Source organism: Penicillium waksmanii, assembly GCF_028829765.1.
Source record: "Penicillium waksmanii strain IBT 27052 chromosome Unknown utg000004l:1.0-5674109.0:1.0-5678898.0, whole genome shotgun sequence".
Taxonomy (NCBI): Eukaryota; Fungi; Ascomycota; class Eurotiomycetes; order Eurotiales; family Aspergillaceae; genus Penicillium; species Penicillium waksmanii.
Genome location: NW_026643251.1, coordinates 3,956,514 through 3,976,250, shown reverse-complemented (window position 1 = coordinate 3,976,250; position 19,737 = coordinate 3,956,514). Strand labels below are relative to the sequence as shown.

The following is a 19,737-nucleotide window of genomic DNA, read 5'->3' as shown; positions in this document are numbered from 1 at the left end:
CATCGGCAATCGCCGTGGACCTCGGAACTCATGACCGCCAAGACTGGCAGTTTCCCCAGACCGAAGTCTCGTGACAGTCGGGATCAGGAGTTTCTATTTTTCCGGGTTCCCCATTACCGCCTACTGTTTCTGGCAGCAACCCGCTCTTGTTTACATTTGGCCAAAGATTCCCGCCGAACTCTGCGCACGATAACAAGTCCCCCTCCTAGAGGTGTTTGTGCGCGTCTGACTTGGTATCCAAAGATTTGGACCGACTACTCATCCTTATTTCTTCTTGAGCAGTAGATCATTCCGCCGCTCTCGCGGCCTCTTTTTCTCATCATGTCGCAAGATACGGGATTGTTTAGTATCAAGCGTCCCCGCGAGGTACGTAATTTCTCATGCATGTCGCAACTAGGTTTGCTCACTGACATTCGGTTGAAGACGCTTGGTAGTGTTCAGAATTACTCATCTATTCCGCAACCCGCATCGGCTATGAAGCGCACCAGTTCTATTGGATTCAACAACCCCCCACTCACGTCTGGACACACTCGGAATTCCCTGCTGAACTCGGCCAGCCGACCCCAGCAACCGAACTTCATGCGCGCATCTTCCGGCGGCCCATACGGTGCAGATGCCGGTCTTTCATCTGTTCGCCGATCTGTCTCGAGTAATATGTTCCATGGTGCCAGTGCTGGTCGCCAGAGCTATGCGCCCGGGTCTCTGCCGTCCGCCCCCGCGTCGCAAAACATGCAGCGCAGGAGTAGTGTATTTTCACGGCCCTCAATGGCCGGGCCCATGTCACATCAATCATTCTTTACCCAAGTGCCTTCAGCAGCCGGAGTCCCAAGAGACCCGCGACCACTCAGGGATCGGTCCTTCCAAGCTCGTATTGGGCAAGAGCTGTTGGAGTACTTGACCAATAACAAGTTTGAGCTGGAAATGAAGCACTCCCTGGGCCAGAACACTCTTCGTTCACCAACCCAAAAAGACTTCAACTACATCTTCCAGTGGCTCTATCATCGTATTGATCCAGGCTACAAGTTCCAAAAGGCCATGGATGCGGAGGTTCCCCCGATCCTCAAGCAGCTGCGCTACCCCTACGAAAAGGGCATCACGAAATCCCAAATTGCAGCCGTTGGTGGCCAAAATTGGTCTACTTTCCTCGGTATGCTACACTGGCTGATGCAGCTGGCTCAGATGATGGACCGCTACCATGAAGGAGAATATGACGAAGCGTGTGCCGAGGCAGGTCTTGATATTATCGGCGATCGCATTATTTTCCGCTTCCTTACTGGAGCCTACCATGACTGGCTACAGGGAGGTGAGGATGAGGATGATGAAACCGCAGAACAGCGACTGGTTCCTCACATTGAGAACATGTCGCAGGAGTTTGCTCGTGGTAATGAGCGTTATGTACAGGAGATGGAGGCCTTGGAAACCGAGAACCAGGCTCTCCGTGAGCAAATAGATGAGTTGGAGAAGAATGCGCCTGACCTGGCCAAGCTGGATAAACACTTCAGAATCTTGGAAGACGACAAACGCAAATTTGAAGACTACAACCAAAATGTACAGGGAAAGATCGACAAGTACGAAACACGCAACAACTTCCTTGACAGTGAAATCCAGAAAACGGACGTGGAGCTTCACACAGCGGAGACTGAGCGTGCCGAGCTTCAAGCTAGTGTCGACCGCCAGGGCATCACCATTCAGGACATCGACCGTATGAACACGGAACGAGAACGCCTCCAGAAGAGCCTCGATGATACTTTGGCCCGCCTAGAAGAGACCCACGCTCGTGTGATGGCGAAGGAAGCAGAGGCCAGCCAGAAACTCGAAGACCTTGAGCACATTGTGAAGACATACAACACCCTGGGTTATCAAAATAGTCTGATTCCGCAGTCGGCCGAGAACGCTAAAGGCGAAGACTATGAGCTCACTCTCAATGTTAATGAGAACAATTTCTCAGCAAGCCAGATTGGCGGTGCGTCCAACCGTATCTCTTCGGATGGTGACCGGTTGTTGGCAGATCCTTTTACCGGCTATCATCCCGCGCATCTCCTGAATCTGGACCTTCGCGGCTCGATTCGTAATAGCCTTCAGTCTCTCCGGAAGGAAATTAATGAACGACGCAAGCGTGGTGTTGACGAGGACCTAGAGCGACGCAATCTACTCGACAATATCAAGGAGGCGATGGATGAAAAAAGAAGCGAAGTCGAGGCCCTGGAGCACCGACGGCGTGCAGCCGATGAAGAGTTTGAACGCACGAAGGAAATCACTACTACTCAGAAATTGGCATCAGATGCCCAGATTGAGAAGATGGAGAAAGAGCTAGCCAAGATGCGTGCAACTCTTAGTGACAGTGTGCAGCTAATGGAGCAACGCGAGATGAACACCAACATCGAGTATGAGCAACTGACACTCCGGGCAAATTCACTCCGGGGAGGAACTGCATACCAACGTTGAGACGATGCTCAACGACGTCATCCGATTCAAGGTGCACGTTCAGAAGGGTCTAGAAGATTACGAGAGTTTTGTTGTTGATGAGGTCGAGCAGGAGCTTGGAGGAGACGTCCTAACCGCCGAGGAAGAGCTATGAATATCCACGAGTGACGAATTTGGCCGGGTTGGTTGTCGTTTGGTGTCATGTTAATTGAGCCCTTATTGTTGTTCTTCCTCTCTTCATGTCTGTCCCCTTTTTTCAAGCTTATGTCGTGTACAATACCCCAAGCAATAAGGATGATACTCTTCCCAACAGAAGGACGCGCAATGCCCAGCGGGCCAAATGGTGTAAGATCGTTAGCCTGAGACCGGTGGCGTTTTTTACTCTATTCCTTTTGGCCGTTTAGTTAGTATGTATCCGTACCTGCTGCTGGAAGGGTTCGTGACAGGGTTAGAGGGTCAAGCTTGTCCACCGGCATTTGGTGTGCTCGCCGCTCCCTTTGCCCTGTGTCGTCCAATGACGAACTTGCGTTAGCCCGACTTTCGACGCCATTTTTGAACCTGAAGCAGATGGCGGGTTGATCGACAAGAGGACGTGTAAGCTCATGTGGGGAAGCACCAGCACACCTTGTTTCACATTTGCCTCCCACTCACGGTCCAACGCCTTGTCCAGCACGGCTGCAAGTGTCCCAGCAATGTCATCCGTCGCGCCATCTGCTTCAGACCCCCCTGGCGCATCACCCTTTACTCTCCGATTAACCCCTGCATCGGCTCCTTCACATTGCACCAATGCGCTGGAAGCCTGGTAGGGCTAGGCCGTCTTCTCCCTGAAGATCGCCCTGGATTCGACAGATGGGCCACGGATGGGGTCTTCCAAGTACAGAATTTGAGTACCGATCTTTACAGTTCCCGACCCTGGACCTCTGGCCTAGATGGCTCGGGTGCACCTAGCGGCGGCATTGTATCAATGTGCTCGGGAAATTCCGCCAAACAAGCATCACATCCTGCCGTCTCAGCATGTCACGCTAGGCCTGTCATATCTCAGTCCCCATATCCATATCCCCTTGGAAATCGATATATAAAGGCCCTCGAGACCACCATGGAGGGGTTTTTGATCACAGTGCTGCGCGCTTACCTTCTTTTCTATCAACTTGAGATACTCCGTCACTGAGTGACTCCGGTTATCCACTCTTTACAACCTTTTTCATTCTCACTTTTATTCCTTTCAAACAAAAACCTACCATCCTTTTTCAAAATGAGATTCAACCTTGTTCTCGGTGTTACCACTGTCCTCTGCCTGGCTCCCAATGCCATGGCCTGGAACATGCCTCGCGTGGTAAGTATCCTCTTCTAACTATACCCTCTTTTGAGATTCGAGTTCTGACCTTCCCTATAGTTCGGCGGTGACAACCAGCTGGAGGCTACTTCTACTGCCCAGCCCTCAAGCGGCGTTAAGCCCACCGGCACTTTCCCAAGTGGTGCTGCTCCTAGCGGTGGATTTGGCGGCGGGGCTTCCCCCAGTGGTGCTGCCGGAGCTTCCCCTAGTGGTGGATTTGGCCACCACGGTCACCATGGTCACCATGGCAGTGGACCTTCCGGCGCCCAGCCTTCTGGAGGATTTGAGGGTGGTGGTCAACGTCCTTCTGGCACCATCCCCTCCGGTACTTCGCCTTCTGGTGCTGCCGAACCTAGCAGTGCGTCTGACAGCTCTTCCGGGGGTGTCAGCCGCATTGGTGGTAGCGACCAGGGCTCTGGTAGCAACGGCGATGACGCCCCTGCTCCTACTGGTCCTCCCTCCAGTGTTCCCTCTGGCACCACTGGCGGTGGCTTTGGTGGTGGCTTCGGCAGCCAGTCGAGCTTTGCCAGCGCCCCCATCCCAGCTCCTACCGGATCCGCTGTCCCAAGTGCTGAGGGCCAGGGTGAAGGCCAGGGTGCAGATCAGGGGTTCGGTCAGAGCGAGCGTCAGGGCTTCAAACGTTTCCACGCTCGCCAGATCCGCCCCGCCCAGGTCTAAAGTCATTATGCAATCTTTGCACTCATTTGTAGCATTCTCGCTGCCCCTTGTAAGATATGCTGAAGCTGTGTGATCCTGTGGCTGCTGGCTCGGCTAGACAATGGATTAGTACACAATCTTACGAAGCAAACAATGAGTGCTTTTTTTTTCTCTTCTCTTTTTCGCGTAAAACGTAATTCAACTATTCCTCGTAGAAGATTGTTGGTGCATTGATATCGGAATGGCGTCACTTTTGCCCGAACCTTTATTTCCAGCGTTTGTTCTTCTTCCATTCAAGCCATAACAGTTCTATGAGTACCTAATTAGTAGATATCATTTTGCAATTCTGCCGAAACCCGCGTATCAAAAGCTCGAAGTAAATCGGCGCGTCCTGATTGGCTATGAAATGTTCCCGCTGACTCATCAAAGCACCAAATTTCCGCGGAACTCCTCCTGCTTCATGATCATTCAATTACACCCTCCTGTCAACTTTGAGGGCGGGTTCGGACAATTCTGCATTCGGAGCAGAGTGAGAAAGCGAATCGAAGTTCCGACCATACGCGAAACCCTTAATTGGAGCGAAATGTGCCACACCACCCTCGCGCCCACCGATACCGTGATCCTTTCCCTTGCGCCTTTCAGGCTCGCCGCCGTGTCATGATAAGGTCCTTGCGCCCCGGCCGTCTCCTTCGACTTTGCCGTGGGCCTTATACTCCCAGTCCGCTTGCACTTCCGTGTCTTTCCCTTTCTCGCGCGCATTCCCGACCCTCTTCTACAACTAGGCGCCCGTTGACGCTCGAGGAACACAAGTTCATCTGCAAGTACACCGATTTATCAAAATCCCCTGTCAGTCTCAAGAGTCGCAATCCTGATGTCTGGATCCCGTCTCTTGTGTCATGTTTGAAAACACCACAAAAGAGACAGCAGCCTGCGGCCTCGGTCAGATCAACGGGAACAATCACTCAACATGCCAAAGATCTCGATAGAGGTCATGCTCTGATGAGCTATCTGTGGCTGGCAAAGACATGGAGGGGAATGGATCTTCTAGCGCATCTGGGATTCAACCTGAAACAATGGTCTACCGTGCACGCACTATTGAACGAGTTGATCGATACGTATGAGTTACTTGCCCCCTTCATGGGAGTCAAGAATCCTGCCCCAAATCTTGAGTGGTCCATGGCAGATTCAGGCCTCTCTTTGAACTCTCTATCTTTTCTTAAATTATCCAGCTCCGAGCTTAAACAGGTGCAATTACCTGCCTCTAAACTTGATCTCAACGTCGCCACGAGAATACCTGCTGTGGATAACTTTGGCCAGAGAATATTGGGGTCGGTGCTAATGAATCTGGGATCATTGGTGTTATCAGCTGCAGATCATTCTGCAACCGAGTCCAAATTCGCAATGTCATGCGTGTTCCGTATCCTTGCTCGTTTGCACCACTTGGGACTGATTTCCGACAAGGTTTACCAGTATCAGCCTGCGGACCCAGATCAAATTTCATTTCGACCTCCAGGACTAAATCTTTTGTCGACTCACATTATGACTGTTCTTTCAGATGCGGCATGGCTTGAACATGAAACTACCCTTGCGAATACCGCTACCAAAGCTGGAGAGGAGCCGCCATTTCTTCCCTTCAATGTGGGATTCCGGGAGCTTGGCCCAGAGATCTGGCTGGAACTTATTCTCTGGTGCTGTGTCGAGCATGGATTCTCCAAACAAGGCGCTGAATTGTTGAGGAATATGAGCAAACGGACCGATGACCGAGCATGGAAAATCGCAAGCTGGGCGCCTCTAGTTCGTTCTCTCGATACAGTCCGACAGACTGATATCAGTAAAGAGGAATCTTGGCGCCGCCCAGACAATGACGAGCCGCTCCGTCGGTTCAAAAATGACGAGCGACCCCCATTCAACGGTCTAGGAAGGCGGACTATTAGCACTGAAGTCGTTGCCTCTCTACGCGACATGTTGCACAACAAGACTTTCGTTTCTGTTGGAACCACCGGGATGTCATCTTCTGAATTACTCGACCTCACCACCTCTCTCACCCAGCTTCTTGAGCCTACTGCGACAAAGGATGAACTCAAACTGACTAACAGGTCAACCAACTGGAATTTCAACCGGATGATAGAGTCAGGTGGTCTTATTCCCAATGAGGACCCAATTGCATTCGAAAAGGTCCTGCGATCCACTCAAAATGTTGTTCCACCCTGGGGAGGACGGCCTATCCCTACGGACAAACGACTCAATGACATTACGAAAGCACAACTATACGATGAAACAGCTGCCATATCCGGCCTCATCGAGTATAACGTCAGGGGCTCTGCACGCACAATGCAAGCCGCAACGGCATTTTCTGGGTATGCTCGGCTTCAAAGCATTGTTGACGCAAGCAAGTCATATCATATTAGGGAGTTCTTCGAGAAATTCGACCAGCATGATTCTCCGGGTTTCTCGTTCTTCGAATCTAGACACCTCGATTCAAGCTTAGGAGAATCATCTCTTCCGCAAATCCAAAGTGTGACCATGGCCGAGTTGCTCGATCTAGTTACAAATTGTCGAGCGTTTGACTTTGGAAATTGGTTGCTCTTCAACAACGACATTGATGGCCCCCCGATCGCCAAAGCTTCATACGGCGACCAAGCCATCGCACCGTCGATTCTTCGCTTCGCAGCTGCCACGCAAAACAAAGAGCTCTCTGATGAAGTCATCGCAGCGCTTAGTCCACCACTGAGCACTAATACGCTCAAAGCTGTTTTAAACTTGCACATCTCAATGGAGTCATGGGATCGAGCACATTTCACTCTAGGGTTCATGCGCGACTATAGGGCAAAGTCATGGGGCTTCAGCAATATCACTGCACTAGCAGCCAAAATTATTAGGCTCGATGGATCCATTCAGCGCAAACTGGCAAGCGGGTGTCAGTCAGCAGAAAAGGAACAAGAAAGCCTCGCTAGGGCATCTGACCTTCTCATTCGTCTCTTCCAGGGAGAGTTCTCTACGTCGCCCAGCAAGAGCGAACGCGTAAACAAATTTCAACGATTAGTGCTTAAACGCCTCTGGTCGTTCGTTGACGTTCTTCCTGGTCCATTGGTTGATATTCTTCCTGCTCCGATGGTGGATACTCTCAAGCAGGCCAGCGCAGATCGCGCCTCGCCACGGGACAAACTTGTTCAGGTTCCCATCAATGCTTTTCATGACATCCTATCTGCTGTGGTGGATGTTTATGGCAGTAAGGCAGGCAAGAAACTATTCGATGAGTGTTGCCTAGACGTACAAATCCCTGCTCAAGTACGTACAAAGGCTGGTGGCGTTGTACGATTGCACACGGCGGCTGAGCGAAAACATCTTGAAGTTTCTGGGGACCGCAGCTTTAATGCCCAATGGCATGAATATCGTCAAAGCAAGCTGGTCATCCCGAACGCGAGCACCTTTCGCATACTCGCGCAGGCTGCTTATAGGGAGTTTGAACTTGATGAGGCTCATGCCAACGCGAACCAGACTTCTCCCTTCCTTTCAGCTTCGCCTTCTCGTGCGTCCCCTCTTGTCACGCCATATTCGCTTGTCAACCCTTCTCGGCGGAACGATTCCCAAGAGCCAACACTCAAGGATGAACCAAATTCAAGCGCCATCCCGCCCGCCACAGAGTCGGAGGCCATCCTTGACTTCTGTGTCAGAAAATTCATTCAGGAAAACATGGAGGAGAGTTCAATTGAACTGGAACTCCCGGGATATATGGCACGCATGCGCTTCCGTGGCATTCTTGGCAACGAGTCCTTCCACCCCCCCTAGTCGGGCGAAACAGATACAGGATGACCCATGGATGGAATCCTTCCTAGGCGTTAAAGATAAGGGAATAAAACCATCCTCGCCTAGGGACCGCCATGCAAACAATTCCCAAGAGCCCCTGGGCCCAAAGACGAATCCTGAGACTGAGGCTGCTCAAAAGAAATCATAGAGAGAAGAGACCCAGACTAAGCGTGTCAAGATCAAGGCGAAATCTACGAAAACTGCGAAGTCTCTCCAGGCGGGGTCTATCAAAGTCAACTCTACTCAGGCTCAAACAGCCAAAGCCCGGCCAGCTAATGCCAAACCTGCTCCAACCAACTCTACCGAGAACAAACCCGCCTCGGAAAAAGTCAGCACCTGAGACCAGGCGCTCTGTACATTATGCCTATGTTCTATCTCACCAGAAATGTATATACCCCTCTGCATTCTGGCTGTCATGTATCACTACCTTGAATTTTTTTTAATATCCTTGCATAGAACAAATAGATGAAGCAAAATTCATGTTGAATATACAATTAAAATTCGAAAAGAGAGGAAGACTATCTTCAAATATGAGACCAGTCTGGACATTTGAAAAGTAGAAATATACTGCCAAATGAGGAAGTACCATGTTAATATAGAAGCCACCCTGAACTCCAGATTCAGAGAACCACGGTCCAAAAAATGAAAGAGAAAAATAGAAATACCAACACCAACACCTCCAGGCTCCTTCCTTTAATCCGAAGGCCTAAGCCTGACCCTGACCCAAATAAATTGCAAAGCGCACGCCTGTTCAGTCCTCCACCCGTCCGATGATAACGCACTGGTCTAGAGCGTATGTGGCAATTGACCGATAATACTAAGGGCAATAACAAAACAGATGACAGAGGATAGAGGAGAAAGATGACGTGGGAAAGGGAGGGAAACAAAGAAAATTCAAAGTTACAAGGTATACTTGCTCTCCAAATGCCCAAGGATCAAAAGAGATGCAAAGAAGAAAAATTAAAAGACAAGAAACGAGAATCCGAGGGCCAACCTTTGGAAAGATATGAAGACAGATAGAGTGGATGAAGAAAAGCAATGTGTAAAAAGAAACAAAGAATAGAGAAAGGATAATTTCGTTTTCTTGACTCGTGAAATGCCTTTTCATAGACAGAACGTTGACGGCATTACCTCAGCTTTGTTCCCAGTGATCATCCTCCTCGTTATGAGGGAAGAAAGATTTAATGAACTCGCCACTAATGGGATCGTAGGGGAAGTAAAGATCATCAAAGAGCTGGCCATCTGCTGAAACAGAGTTCATGGGGTCCGTGTCGGGAAGATTCGAGAACGCCGGGTAATTATAGTTATCACCTTCCAACTGGAACGGCTGGTTGAAGTGGTTTGTTAATGAGAGGTGTTCCAGATGGGGACCCCATATGTTTTGCGAGCTTGTTCCTGTAGAGTTGTCGGGCTGACAGACGTCCGTAGAGTCAAGGGTGGATGTGGGTGCGGGTTGATAGGTGTTCGAGGGTATGTCAGATATATCGAAGTCCATACCCGAGGCCAGACGGCGCAGGCAGATATCGCAGAGTTGCCAGGCTCGTCGGGAGGCGACGCTGTGCTCAGACATAGCGTAGAGCCATCGAACGGATTTCTTGGACAGCGCTATAAATTGCTGCTCTGCCTCTGGCATGTGGACGGAGCCAAATGAAAGTTCCAACAGTAACACTGTTGCGGCCTGCATAAGATAATGGAGAACACACCACCAGGGAGCGATTTCGTAAAGCTGGACGGCGCTCGGCTCATCTGGGATGAGGTCCAACATTTGCATTGCAGAATTTAGGGTCAGCACGGCCATGTCATGGCTGAAAGATGACTTTTCTGCCGGGTCCTTCTTCTGTGCATCTCGTCGGCATAGGCATGGGCGGCCTAGAGTGATCCGCGCACTATAGAAGTGAAAGGCCAGGGCGAGCTTGCTACGAAGCTGTTCGGGGCCATCATCGGTCTTTTGCGTGAAATCAAGAACAGATGGGATACTTGTCAGCCACAGGTCAATTCGAGACCGAAGTTCGCCAATGCGATTCTCAATATGCGCCCAAGGCACCATCACACAGTCTGTCGAATACACCTTGTTCACAATTTCCTGGATAACGACTGCCAAATCACAGTAGTAGAGATGGCAAAGGCCAAAATTGAAAGGCAAGCCCTTTACCCATGGGTTGTCACGCTCGCGAGACTTGTGGGTGGCCTCTTTGCCGCCGGTTGGGTTGAGTGGCATATGACGAACCCATGCACTAGCCATTACCTTATTGATTCGGTCATCGCGAAGATGCGAGTCGTTCAGCATCTCAGCTGCTTCGGGCTCCTGCAATTGTTCTTCCGTGAAAGGGAGGGGTAGAGGTGTGGTGCAAATCCCATCCAAGATACAAGTAGCCCGACCTGTCATGATTCCAAGCATGTGCTCGAAGGTATACAGGCACCACCAAACTCGGTATCGAGCCTCTTTGGAGATATTTGGGGTTGTTGGACTGGTACTCTTCATGTTGATGCCAAGAGTGATGGCAGATCGCACCGCCATCGCTGAGATTCTCCATGCCCTGGGTCATAATTAGTATAGGACGAGGATATTACTCGGCCAGGTAGGTTAAAATACCGATTGATCTGATCCGATGAAAGGAGATAGAATGCAATGAGACCCTCCACTTGAACCTGCTGAAGATCGGGATGGCTAAACAAGACATCTCCATTCATACTGAGAATCCTGGCCCGAGTCAAGTACACCAAATGGTCTTTGTCATCACCCTTCCATGGCGCTTCGATTAAATGGGCATGTTGGGCAGCGATAGCAAATATCATGTTCAGTATAGCGAGCCATTTATCCCCTGGTCGGGCGGAACTGTCGAAGAAAGTTCGATATTGAGCACAGAAGAGAGGGCGATTGATCATAGGGAAGAAGGGATGCACGGTGCGGAGATAATCATCGAAGAGTTTATCAGCCAGGTCCCGGGACGGCATAGCGTAGATCTCCACGGATTCAGGAACAGAAACATCAATGTCGTCTAAGTGGTAGCTCACGGCATGGAGGGCGAGATCATCGTCTTGTCGTTTACTTTGTCCTGGCTCCAAAGAACCTGGTAGTCCCTTGGAACGATGTTCCGCCTCTCGCTGAAGTCGTTGCATCCAAGTAACCTCAGAGCTTTTGCTCATAAACCCGGTCGCTCGTGAGTGTTCGGTCCGGTTCAGATCCTCCTCCACGCGGTCAATAGCCTCAAGTGAGCCAATAGAAGAGGGTGAGCTTAGATCGTCGGCATCCCCATTTTCGTCTCGTGGGGTGACTGAATGTGATGGTGCACTAGCGTTTGACGAGGACTCGACTTCGTTGTTACCATACTGCGAGCGTGTTAGATATAATGAACGGTGCGAGTATGTTCTCTCCAAATCCTCAAGTGACACACCTTGTCCAGCAAGCTTCTGATACGATCTGCAGTTTTAGACTCGACCAACGACCCTAGATCCTTCAACAAATTTTCATAATCGACCGTTTTCTCGGAGAGCCATTCGACTTGTCTAGAAATTAGAGATGTATCAGTAACCAATATTCAAGCCAGCAGGGGGCAGTCCAAATCCACCGTGCACATGCGAATAAGCAGTGAAACGACTAACTTCTTTGTTTTTTCCTTCCATCCCACGGGGTACTGGCACGAGATGCGCAGTTCACGACACTGTCGACACACCGGGGTATCACCGCTGCACTTCGTTTTGCGCGATCTGCATGATTCGCAAGCCCGGGGGACGCGGCGGCCATATCGAGGGGCGATACCGGATCGCGAACGAGGGATGGCGACCTTGGCAGGGCCAGTGGAGTTAGGCCGGCTCGTGGAGCCGAGTTTCGAGTTTTTCAAGGTCGAAGCCGAGTCAGTGACGGAAGCCGCTTTCGAGGCGGTGATACGCGAATCATTCGGATGGAGAAATTGAGTTGGAAGTTCCTTCTGCGATGCGAGTCCTTCCGTCGGTTGGTTTGGAGGCTGGTCATCCATCGTCATATTTGCGGGGTGCACTTAGTGGGTGCACCCTGAGGGGTCTTCCGAATTGACCGAATTGATAATGAATGGAGGGGAATCCCTATGCGGGCCAAGGCGCAATCTCGGTCGAACAGCCGGGATGGAAGTCGGTCACGACCGTGGTAGTAGTTTAAGGAGATATGGGATCCATTTGGATACTTGATTTCATTCAACTAGTCGGGTTGTAGTACTCGTAGGCGATCGGAAGGAGGGGAGGCGATAAGGCGATTTACGAAGATGTGGCGAACGTGAAGAAGGCCCCGAGAAATGGAGTTGGGCTTAGTCAGAATGCCTACCGAGGTGTCCCATGGACTACAAGTGGATGATTTCAGATTCCAAGACAAGATTTCGATCAAAAAACGATCCATGGTTTCGAATGACGCCTAAAACATACATAGACAATCGCTTTTTTGGCCTTCTTTTGATGGCAAAACGATCACAGCACAAAAAACAAAGTTCCCAATCCCATATCCTCCCTTCCACCCATCCAGGGCGAGACCAGAAAAAAGAGGAAAAGTAAAAGTAAAAGAGGAAAGAAAAAAAAAGCATCAACAGATGTATATATACAGGAAAATGAATTAGCGGGAAAGGAGTAGAACACGGCGGAGGCATGGGAGCCGACATGTACACGGTCAAGGGAGGTAGATGGGAGAGGGTTAGATCAAAGGGTATAAACGATATCGGTGGGCTTTTATGCCCATCGAGAGAGTGGAGAGAGAGTGACAGAAGTTGGGAAATATAGAAGCATGGAGGTGGAGAGATGCAGATAGGAGACCGTGAGTATGGCACGAAAGCTTAGATTTCGCCAAACATCTCATCGAGCTCATCGACTTCCACGGTCTCCGGGTTCTGCAGCTCTCTCCAGGAGTCCAGAATGGGCTCGGGGGTCATGGCGGCCATAGCCCGAGGACCCAGACTAAGTTTCTCGTGAGACTCAGTCAAATCAGACATCTTCAGATCGACATCCGGAAGGCCGCTGTTCAACATATCAAGAGATCGCTTGAGGGTTGAGACGGGAGCGGCATCCGGGTCGGTCGGAAGGCTGATCTGTGGAGCAGCCGGGAGTGACTCGGCTCGCTCTTCTCCAGCATCGGTAAGAGCACTCGTACCAGACGAGACTGACGATGCGAGGGAGGTGAGCGAGGGAGAAGGAGAAGTACCGAACAGGGCAACAGCAGCGGCCTCGTCGAGGTCCTGGTATTCCTGATCCGCAGCAGTCATGTGGGAGAAGTAATCACTGTACTCCTCCTCGGACATGCGCTCACCATGGAGAGAGGGCGTCACGGATCCGGCATTCACGGCGGATTCCGAAACACTCATCTCATCATCCATGTTGCTGAGGCCCTCGGAGAGAACGGAAAGTCCCCGCTCGGCGGAGCCCTGGCGGCTGGCTTTCTCTTCGGAGGCGCGTTCCCGCACGGCGCTGGCAGTCTGGGTGAATTCCTTCTCGTCGCCCTCCAGGGGCGGAGAGGCCGCGCGGTGGGAGTGCATCAGGCGGGTGTGGCTGGATGGGTCCGGGAACTGATCAGAGGGAGATCCCCGACCGGCGTCACGGGCCTCTTCTTCTTCAAAATCGGGTGTGGACAAGTCCACTTCCGGGCTGGGGCTCCGTTGGCGCGCCATCACATCTTCTTCGTCCTGATCCAGGCTCGAGACGCTAGGCGTAATGTTCTTGCCGTCGACGCTCGAGACCAGCTCGTCGGAAGGTTCCGGAATAGGTTGACGAGGGAAGGTCGTCAGATAATAGTACACTTTGCGTGGGTGGATATTAATCAGTTCCTTAGCCATAGGGCACGGCGCAAGAGCGGTCCATGAGCGCTTCATATAGGCAGCCAGGCGCGAGGAGAGGAGGGCAGCGGGATTAGCGGAACTAGAGGAATTCTGTTAGCATTTGGAAGTCAGGGCTGGGAGGTTGCAAGTCATTTTGCAAAAGTGGAATGGAACGTACTTGGCGACAGTCGCATTCAGCGCAATCAAAACCGCGGCCAGTTCTTTTACCAGATGAGGGCGATTGCCCGTCTTCTCTAGTTGATCAATCACGGCGACAACGATATCATCGTTAATACCTTCGGTATCGATCTTAGGCGCAGCCCCGCGATCCAAGGGTGAAGGAGGTGGCGTGTGGTCGAATAACCCATTCCGAGTGGCGCGCAAAACCGTTTCCCGCTCGGTAGAAGGCTCGGGAGATAATGAGGTATGCGATCGCTTCACTTTCTTTGCAGGAGGCAAATCCTCAGTCGCATGAGCGCCTTTTGAAAAGGAGGGCGAACGACGCGATGAGTTGGGGAGGTGAATGCCTAACGATGGAAGAGAGAGTGATTTGCGACGGGTATTGTACGGCATAATGATGTCGGGTCGGATGATGGGGGGTATTTGGAGAACAAAGGAGGAAGAGAGAGAGGGGAGGAGGGGGGGGGGGGGATGAGAGGCGAAAGAATAAAGGAAGGACCAAGAAACAAAAAGCGTCAAAGGAGGAAGAAGATAATAATAATAAAGTATAATAAAAACAGAGGATAATTAGGAAATGCTTTGAGAGATGAAAGGTTGAAAGGGGGGAGGGGGAGGAGGATGGGAAGAGAGAAAGGGTCATCGAAGATGCGACAAGCTCTCTCACAGTCTCTCTCTCACAGACTACCAGTGCAGGTTCTCTCTCTCTCTCTCTCTCTCTCTTGCACTATACTTTTGGGGCTTTCCACTGAGGAATCTCATAGTGGATTCCCTCGATTTTTTCGCCCTTTTTTTTTTCTCTTTTTTTGCTAACCAATTTCAAAATTTCGGTAATTACCATACAGGATTCGGAATCGCCGTCACGCTGATTGGCCCGTTGGATGAATTTCTGTTTGTCTTGTCTTTTGGTTCTCCCTGGAATGCTTTTCGCCCATGGCTCGCCACCGTACGAGTAGACTTCCGGTTTCAACCTTCAACTGCTCTATACACCAACTATACTACTACTCCTACTTCTGCTACCACTGCTACTCTATCATTATACCACTCTATGTACGATTTCAGTTCACGTTCACTTCTTTTCTTCGAATCCACCTCTACACCGCCAGGCCAAAATCAATTCTCTGCAGGGATGCGACATGCAGCTCGGATTTTTTCTCTCAGATTCCAGGCGGTCAGTGGAGCAGATTTTCATACCATACCATTCATAGCCCGCCCATTCCATCCTCGGCCGTAGTGGCATACCGGTGGAGAGTGAGGAGTGGAGATGCAAGGCAAAGGAAAGACAAAAAGAAAAGAAAAAAACGAGCGATGCTGGTGGGTGGGGACACCATGTGTCCCATCTCCCAAAATGGTTCTGTGGACTCCATCTCGATCCATATTGACTCCGTCGAGACATCCAACCTCCACTAATCATCGTCTTTCGCCCTGAATAATAATATCAACTTGCGCACGCCCCATTGGATGGTCATTTGGTCCTAGGGAAGCACCGGCAGCGTTCGCGTTCGGGGAAACGCAGTTATGCATTCGATCTGTCAATGGTTGCTGGGTGACCAGTCGACTTGTTCGCTGACCGCTGCTCTCTGGCCGCTGGACACGGCACATACAGTACAGACATGCATACATCTAGTTCTATATATCTACGGAGTATATACTCGTAGGGATACTTGTATGTGGTCAGGGCCTCGGCAGTCGATCGAAGCCTCTTTCCCTCCTCGGCTCTCTTCAGCTACGAGTATTCTGTTGCCTCCGAGCAACCCGAAGGAAAAACACCGGGTCCCAAAAAAGATCCCTAGCGTCGCCGTTTGGAAAAAGTGAGTTCCCACCCAGTCCACTGGTGGGTCCCCCCTTCAAGCCCTTCGAGCCCATCCGCGCGTGTACCGAGTCGGAGTACAAAGTATTGTAATCTCAAATACCGCTAGCCCAAAGAATCCATACGGGATGCTCGCAGTAGCGCCCCCGGGGAGGGAGCCTCGCCACCCGATGATGCATCCTCCTCAAGCTGAGCTATAGATTGCCCCCCCCTTTTATTCCGATCGTTATGCCAGTCGTTATTATGATATTCCTCTCCTCTCCACGACAACTTGCCCTTTACGGAGTATCGGCACTGCATATCAATTCCAAGACCGTTTCCCACTACCACACCCCTCTCCACAGAATGAGGGGGCTGACGACTTCGTATTCATTACTCCGTATAGTATGTGTTAAAAAAGTGATGATGCCATGAAATGGTCGATCTTCCCTTTCCCGACGTACGTCGATATGATGGCAATCGCGACGATAGCCCTGATAGCGGCTCCCCACTGGCGGCCTCAGCGCTGCCCGTCGAGCCGACTAAACTATGCATCTAACTTGCCATAACATGATACCCAAGTCAACAGGACATCATCGCTTTCCCTCCCTCCTCTGTACGTATTCATCTAATCATTTTGTTTCATACCCCTGGTTTGCTTGGCAGCAGCAAGGGTGCGGGTGCGAGCATTGCAATTAATGCAGGTCTCTCGCAGGATCGGGGGGAACATCATTCCATAAAGTATATCCTTGCCCCTCATGGGAATAAACCCTACCCTAGGTGACACCCGTGGACTACTACTATTCGCCCCTCTCCTGCCTCCGTTTGCACCTGGGCATGACATCGACCGTCTCAATGAGGCGGAGGTGCCGACCCCAAACCATGGATCTACCTTTTTCCATCTGCCCATTGTTCGAAAGCATCCCGATCGGTCGGCCGAAGGGAGGCAATTTATCTGATCGAAGACCCGAGTCGTTGGCACTGTTACCAGTGACCTACTCGATTGCGTAGACTCCACCTACAATGAACATTTGCATGTAACTACTCGCAGATGTATGTGTGTAGATGTATATGTATGGACAGTATGCAGCGGTTGCTAAATCTCCGCATCTCCACATCTAGATTGTGCGATCCGACCGCCAGCCTGCATCGCATGGCCTGGATGTAGGTGCAAACTCTATCCGGAGTGTCTTGCCAGGTCGAAGGCCTACATACTCTATAGTTTCCTCAGAGTTAAGACCGATCAAGGTTGGATCAAAGCAGATATGCAACCACCACCCCCACACGATGGCATCACTTCGGAAATGTGGGCTACTAGTAGTCAGCCTTGGCCGTCTACTTGTATGTACTATCTTTTCCATCATGTCTCCAAGAAGGCAGATCGAGATGGATATAACTAATCACCAACGGCGCATATGTAGGTACAACAGACCTCCAAGTATCACAGTCCTTGCATCATAACCTCCAGTACTCCGTATCCGTAATCTGCTGCACTATGTATGTATGTACAAAACCAAATTAGCAGGCCAACCGAACCATGATTCAAGACATAGAGAACACACCCCTGCAGGGGATCTGCACCGTGCATATAATATTCGATAAAGATTGGAAGGGCTTTGCATCCGCGTCCCGACCTGTCGTCCTTTTGAGTAAGATTGGACGGGCCCGGCAGAATAATACCTACTAGTATGATCAACCGTCAACCCCTCCCTACCCTTCTCACGAATGTCTCAAAAGTGGGAAAATCTCGTACTAGCCTTGCAAGTATGGTTAGACTTCCAAAAAAAAATTAATTGTCTGTAGCCGAGATACATCCATCCATCGAGCGGGGTCATCAGAATCAGCCTGATCTCAGACAAAGCGATCTGCAAAATGTATGACACCAACTTAACATCATCTGGCAAGGCAGACCTTGTCGCGTCGCTTCTGCTCACCTTTTTCGGCATCAAGATCACTTGAATTCGATAGGGGGCAGGAGAGTACGACGGGAGTCATCACATGCACTCACCCTTAGGGAGGACATTTTGAAACGGTTTGTTGTTAGCGCAGGCTCCGGGCGGGTTTCACATTGGCCCCTAATCATTCTGCGACAGCTTGCGCGGACGTGAGATTGTAACGTCGAGGCGAGCAGTCGATTTGAATCGGGGGGGGGGCTCGTTGGAATTTTGGCATGTGCAATCTACTAGTATCTTGCGTTTGTTTACTGCTTACACATGGGCATGTATGGTTGTTTCGCACTTTTGGTTTCGGGTGTGGTTGTACATGACTGCATCTTAGGACCAGAGGCCGTCACTTGATGTAAATAGTACTACTTAGCAACTTGAACCTCGGGATTTTAAGTACTTGATGTGATTTAAGATGTACTAGTATTTCCCTTTGCTACTGTACGTCTTGAATTAGTACTAGTAGAGTTACTTGGACAACTTACTATGATTTTGAATACTAGTTACTAGTAGTACCTAGCGATAGTATATATGTTCAGCCCCGGGGAACATCAACTTGAAGTTTCATGTTACCAGTACTACTTACTAGTAGTACTAAACCACAATCACTACAACTTGAACTTGAACCGTGGAAGCCTGTCAGGTACATATATTTACAAACCTTCTATATAAGTAATTAATCAACACATACTATAATACAAAATTACTCCCAGCTAAGATCGAGTCTCATCCGGCTTCGGACGAAGAACATATCTCCACGTCGTCCCAAAATGCCACCTCTTCTCCTCAACAACCTCCAGGCCACTCTCCTTCACAATAGCCCCTATATCCCGATTCCACCAACACCCATGCTTATCCGCATGCAGGGGTGCGAGATTGTCCAAGATCCGATTCAGCCAATCGTAATGCGAGCGACCATGTTCCAGCAGCAAAATACGCCCATGCCCCGGCTCCGTAATCTGACCGAGATGCCGCAACGTTCCCACAGGATCCGGCATCGAACAGAGACCCATCGTTTGAACGACAGTATCGTAGTAGACATTCCCCTCGGCCGACCCAGAATTCTGCACCTTCACAGGAGATTCGACCGTCACGGCAGCAGCATCCTGAGCTCGGAACGCGACGCGCGTGAACCCGGGATTCGCCGCCTCGAACTTCTCCTTGGTGATATTCACCATCTGCGGACTCAGGTCCACAAATGTTAGAGACCGACACCCAAGCACAGCGGCGTGTCCTTGCTCATCCACACCGCGTCGTTCCTTCAGATCGTAGTACTCGAGATTCCGACCCGTACCACAACTGACCTCCAGAACATCCCCGCGCGCAAGATGGAGGAGATCTGCTCGTTTCTTCCCAAGACGCATGGCTTTCTCAGAGAGATCTACCTCGGCATCGAAAGTGGGTGCAGTACTATTGTACCGATCTGAGACGTCGCGGGGGATGTCGAGCGCCTGCGCTTTGCGCACTTCCTGCTGATATGAGGTGTAGAGATACCCCGTGTATGTACTGATTGCGAGTATAGTAACTCCCATGAAGGAGAGGACTCGAATTGGGATTCCATGAGGTGCGGCAGCTGATTCCTTCTTCGTGTAGCGTTCTTGAAAGCGCTGGATATCCGCATTGAATTGTTTCCGCGGCGGCGGGGTATTAGGACTATGCTGTTAGTATATTCGGCGATATATAATGGATTCTTGTGAGCCTACCTTGCTCGTTTTTGACGCGTAGCTTTGCTCTGGACTCCTCGACTGGGTATCATGGGCCTGGAGGCTCGCAGGGAGGCGCTGGCTAATCGAGAGGGATGCATAGTCATTGTGCAGCGCATTGAAGCCATCATGT

General features: G+C 50.6%; 6 protein-coding genes across 6 annotated transcripts; 2 read left to right on the top strand and 4 right to left on the bottom strand.

Moving 5' to 3' along the window:
* Positions 1 to 321: 321 nt before the first annotated feature.
* N7481_004293 (kinetochore-associated Ndc80 complex subunit NDC80) lies at positions 322 to 2,578 on the top strand (the record flags this gene model as incomplete). Its single annotated transcript, XM_057263512.1, has 3 exons — positions 322 to 366; positions 424 to 2,343; positions 2,426 to 2,578. The coding sequence occupies 3 exons, from the start codon at positions 322 to 324 to the stop codon at positions 2,576 to 2,578; spliced, it is 2,118 nt and encodes a 705-aa protein (XP_057125173.1).
* Positions 2,579 to 3,862: 1,284 nt separating this feature from the next.
* N7481_004292 (uncharacterized protein) lies at positions 3,863 to 4,441 on the bottom strand (the record flags this gene model as incomplete). The annotated part of the gene is made up of 1 exon (XM_057263511.1): positions 3,863 to 4,441. The coding sequence occupies one exon, from the start codon at positions 4,439 to 4,441 to the stop codon at positions 3,863 to 3,865; it is 579 nt and encodes a 192-aa protein (XP_057125172.1).
* Positions 4,442 to 5,071: 630 nt separating this feature from the next.
* N7481_004291 (uncharacterized protein) lies at positions 5,072 to 8,203 on the top strand (the record flags this gene model as incomplete). The annotated part of the gene is made up of 1 exon (XM_057263510.1): positions 5,072 to 8,203. One exon carries the CDS (start codon positions 5,072 to 5,074, stop codon positions 8,201 to 8,203), a length of 3,132 nt encoding a protein of 1,043 aa, XP_057125171.1.
* Positions 8,204 to 9,353: 1,150 nt separating this feature from the next.
* Positions 9,354 to 12,204, bottom strand: N7481_004290 (Zn(II)2Cys6 transcription factor; the record flags this gene model as incomplete). The annotated part of the gene is made up of 4 exons (XM_057263509.1): positions 9,354 to 10,758; positions 10,815 to 11,551; positions 11,617 to 11,728; positions 11,825 to 12,204. The coding sequence occupies 4 exons, from the start codon at positions 12,202 to 12,204 to the stop codon at positions 9,354 to 9,356; spliced, it is 2,634 nt and encodes an 877-aa protein (XP_057125170.1).
* An 813-nt stretch (positions 12,205 to 13,017) lies between these two features.
* On the bottom strand, positions 13,018 to 14,565 carry N7481_004289 (uncharacterized protein; the record flags this gene model as incomplete). Its single annotated transcript, XM_057263508.1, has 2 exons — positions 13,018 to 14,092; positions 14,171 to 14,565. 2 exons carry the CDS (start codon positions 14,563 to 14,565, stop codon positions 13,018 to 13,020), a joined length of 1,470 nt encoding a protein of 489 aa, XP_057125169.1.
* A 4,049-nt stretch (positions 14,566 to 18,614) lies between these two features.
* On the bottom strand, positions 18,615 to 19,711 carry N7481_004288 (class I SAM-dependent methyltransferase; the record flags this gene model as incomplete). The annotated part of the gene is made up of 2 exons (XM_057263507.1): positions 18,615 to 19,554; positions 19,605 to 19,711. 2 exons carry the CDS (start codon positions 19,709 to 19,711, stop codon positions 18,615 to 18,617), a joined length of 1,047 nt encoding a protein of 348 aa, XP_057125168.1.
* Positions 19,712 to 19,737: the final 26 nt, after the last annotated feature.